At 29.0% G+C, this 2,658-nt stretch overlaps 1 protein-coding gene across 1 annotated transcript; it reads left to right on the forward strand.

Annotated features, from left to right (window-relative positions):
• Positions 1-881: 881 nt before the first annotated feature.
• Positions 882-1,583, forward strand: LOC108769482 (high affinity copper uptake protein 1). Its single transcript, XM_018520501.1, has 4 exons — positions 882-955; positions 1,051-1,184; positions 1,254-1,313; positions 1,385-1,583. Exons 1-4 carry the CDS (start codon positions 950-952, stop codon positions 1,581-1,583), a joined length of 399 nt encoding a protein of 132 aa, XP_018376003.1. The 5' UTR covers positions 882-949.
• Positions 1,584-2,658: the final 1,075 nt, after the last annotated feature.

The following is a 2,658-nucleotide window of genomic DNA, read 5'->3' on the forward strand; positions in this document are numbered from 1 at the left end:
GAGTGTACTGCGTAAAATGTTCCTATATGCGCAATTTTCATGCAGCTTTTGGCTGTCATTCTAATCTAGGTCTTTATTTAGATTCACAAAATTTTTTTCGTAGAATAATTTTTATCGCACATTATTTATTAATTATCTTAAGTATTAAGTACACCTTTCAAGTAGAAGTGCTTTTTGTGATGAAATACAGACACTTAGTATCTTTCTTTTTATCTCTTTTCTTTGAGTTAGTATCTACATAGTACTGCATACTGCAGCTGGTAACGTCGTATACATTTTGAGGCTCCCACAAGATGGAGGACAGCTGATATAAAAATATTTATCTCTTGCTGATATATGAAACTTTTACGATTTCTTCTGAGAGATGATACAATTTTTCTTTTATACAAAAGAGAGGTAGCGTTGATTACATAATACGCTATTATTAGACGCCCTATAAAGTAAACAACCTTTTGCGCAATCTTTGTAAAGTGGAATATGATTTGTGAACAATTTTAAAATTATAACTTAATTTTCTTTCTTTCTTTATCTCTCTTTCGATAGAGATTTTCTTATTTTTTTATTATTATAATTACATATATGATTATTTATATATGTATGTACTAATAATTTATTAACTAATTTATTAACTGTTTTTTTAAATTTAATAATGGATATTTGAAATAATTTAATTTTAAATTTAAATAAGAAGAAATAAATAAAGTGCTAAAATATCCATTATATCAAATAGGTTTTTCTGATTCTAACTTCAAACTTCTCACGTAAGTATATATCAAATAGGTTTTTCTGATTCTAACTTCAAACTTCTCACGTAAGTATAAGTAGGTATAAGAGATAAGATAGCTTTGATAAAGATACAGCTGTTTAACAGTCTGAAAACTTATTCGCGCGACGATGTCATAAAGCTCGTCTTTTACGAAAGTATCTGGTAGTAATTTCTTAAGACAAGATGCAGGTAAGTGCTGATGACGTAGCCTGAGATTTTTATCATATCCTTTTCTCGTAGTATTCATAATTAGTGCAATTGCAACAGTCGAACACTTTTTACAGATGTCATTTCATGGCGGCGTCGCAGAAACTATTCTGTTTGAAAAATGGCGCATAAATAACGCTCAAGGAATGATTGGTTCCGTAATCGGCGTCATTCTTCTAACTGCATTGTATGAAGGACTAAAATCTTATCGGTGAGTAAATATTTATTAAAACATGAAAAAGATGTAAGCTGTCAGTCGAGCTGTAATCGTACGTTTCAGTGAGTATCTCTTCGCGCGTACGACGTTTCTCAGGAAGAATCAGCAGAAGAAATCAAGAAAGTATGTGTGAATAATACTTATGATTTCCGTAAAGTGCTCACAATATTTTATTACGGTGTTTATTATTACAGTGCATTGTTGTTTTCCGGAGTGCATTTCTTTCAAACGCTTCTGCACGTAATCCAAATAGTGCTTGGCTATTTTCTTATGTTTATTTTTATGACATACAACTATTGGCTCTGCATCGCTGTCGGAACTGGAACAGCTCTTGGATATTGGTTGTTCCAATGGGAAAAAGCTACTAATGACAATACAGATTGTTGTTCGTAAATATATTTTTAAATAATAAAGTTGATAATTTTTTAATCATATGTAAGATACTTTAATAACTAATTATTCTACTAAATAACTATTAAATAACTTAATAATTTATTTTATTAAAATAAGCAGTTAATAATTTATTAGATAGAAAAACCATTAATTTGATCCAACTATCTTTTTTTTTCATATCTCTAAATATTTATTTATCGTAAGTAAATATTCCGCTAAGACTAATCAAAGAAATATTTATTCAAATTTGATACATTTTTTCTCAGCAAATTTTGTTAAAAATTAATTATTTATATCCAGATACAAACAAATCCCGGATTAATTCCTTTACTTATTAATATTTCAATCATTCCTTTTTATATTCTCAGATACTGCTTCTTGACGGTTGTCTGGAAGCAGTATCTAATCTAATCTAATTTATTAAAGACACATTCATTGATTTTGATGATGGTAGTAGGTGTTTATCAGACAAGCAGACGTAAGTCAATTCGCAGAATACTTGTCGAATATTTTGTCACTCATCGAATAACTTAAGACCGTTTGACATCATGGCGGACAATCGGAGTAACGCAACAATTTGTTGCTCAAAATCGAATGGCAATCAATTTCTATCAGTCCGTCAGATTATTTTCGGATGGAATAGATTCAATTCCATATCTTGGTTGCTACTATTTGTGTTTTTCTGCATTTGGTGCATAACATATTTTTCTGCCTACAAACCAGAACCGGAAGAAGACGATAATCATGGTAATCATCATCACTGAAGCAAAAAATGGACCATAAAAAACAAAATAATTATTATTGAAAAATGGAAAAATGTAAGTATTTAAATTACGTTGTTATTATTTAATATAAAAACGTATTTGAAATAATTATAATGATATGAACATATCATAGAATTGATTTTTTCAAACTTCAATTTAAGTTCTAAAATCACTTGTGCACTTGTTATTTGTAATCAATTTTTATTGTAATCTTACACAATAAAAATAATCAATGATACGGCTTTCCAATATAATATACCTTATTTAAGGGGTTATACTCAGTTGGGATGCGGAAAATAAGATGATTTTCA

The sequence above is a fragment of the Trachymyrmex cornetzi genome, unplaced genomic scaffold (genome assembly GCF_001594075.2).
Source record: "Trachymyrmex cornetzi isolate Tcor2-1 unplaced genomic scaffold, Tcor1.1 scaffold908, whole genome shotgun sequence".
Classification (NCBI taxonomy): Eukaryota; Metazoa; Arthropoda; class Insecta; order Hymenoptera; family Formicidae; genus Trachymyrmex; species Trachymyrmex cornetzi.

Coding starts and splice junctions, on each gene's coding strand:
- LOC108769482 (XM_018520501.1), top strand. Junction 1,185..1,253: donor GAAGGACTAAAATCTTATCG/GTGAGTAAATAT, acceptor CGTACGTTTCAG/TGAGTATCTCTTCGCGCGTA. Junction 1,314..1,384: donor CAGCAGAAGAAATCAAGAAA/GTATGTGTGAAT, acceptor TTATTATTACAG/TGCATTGTTGTTTTCCGGAG.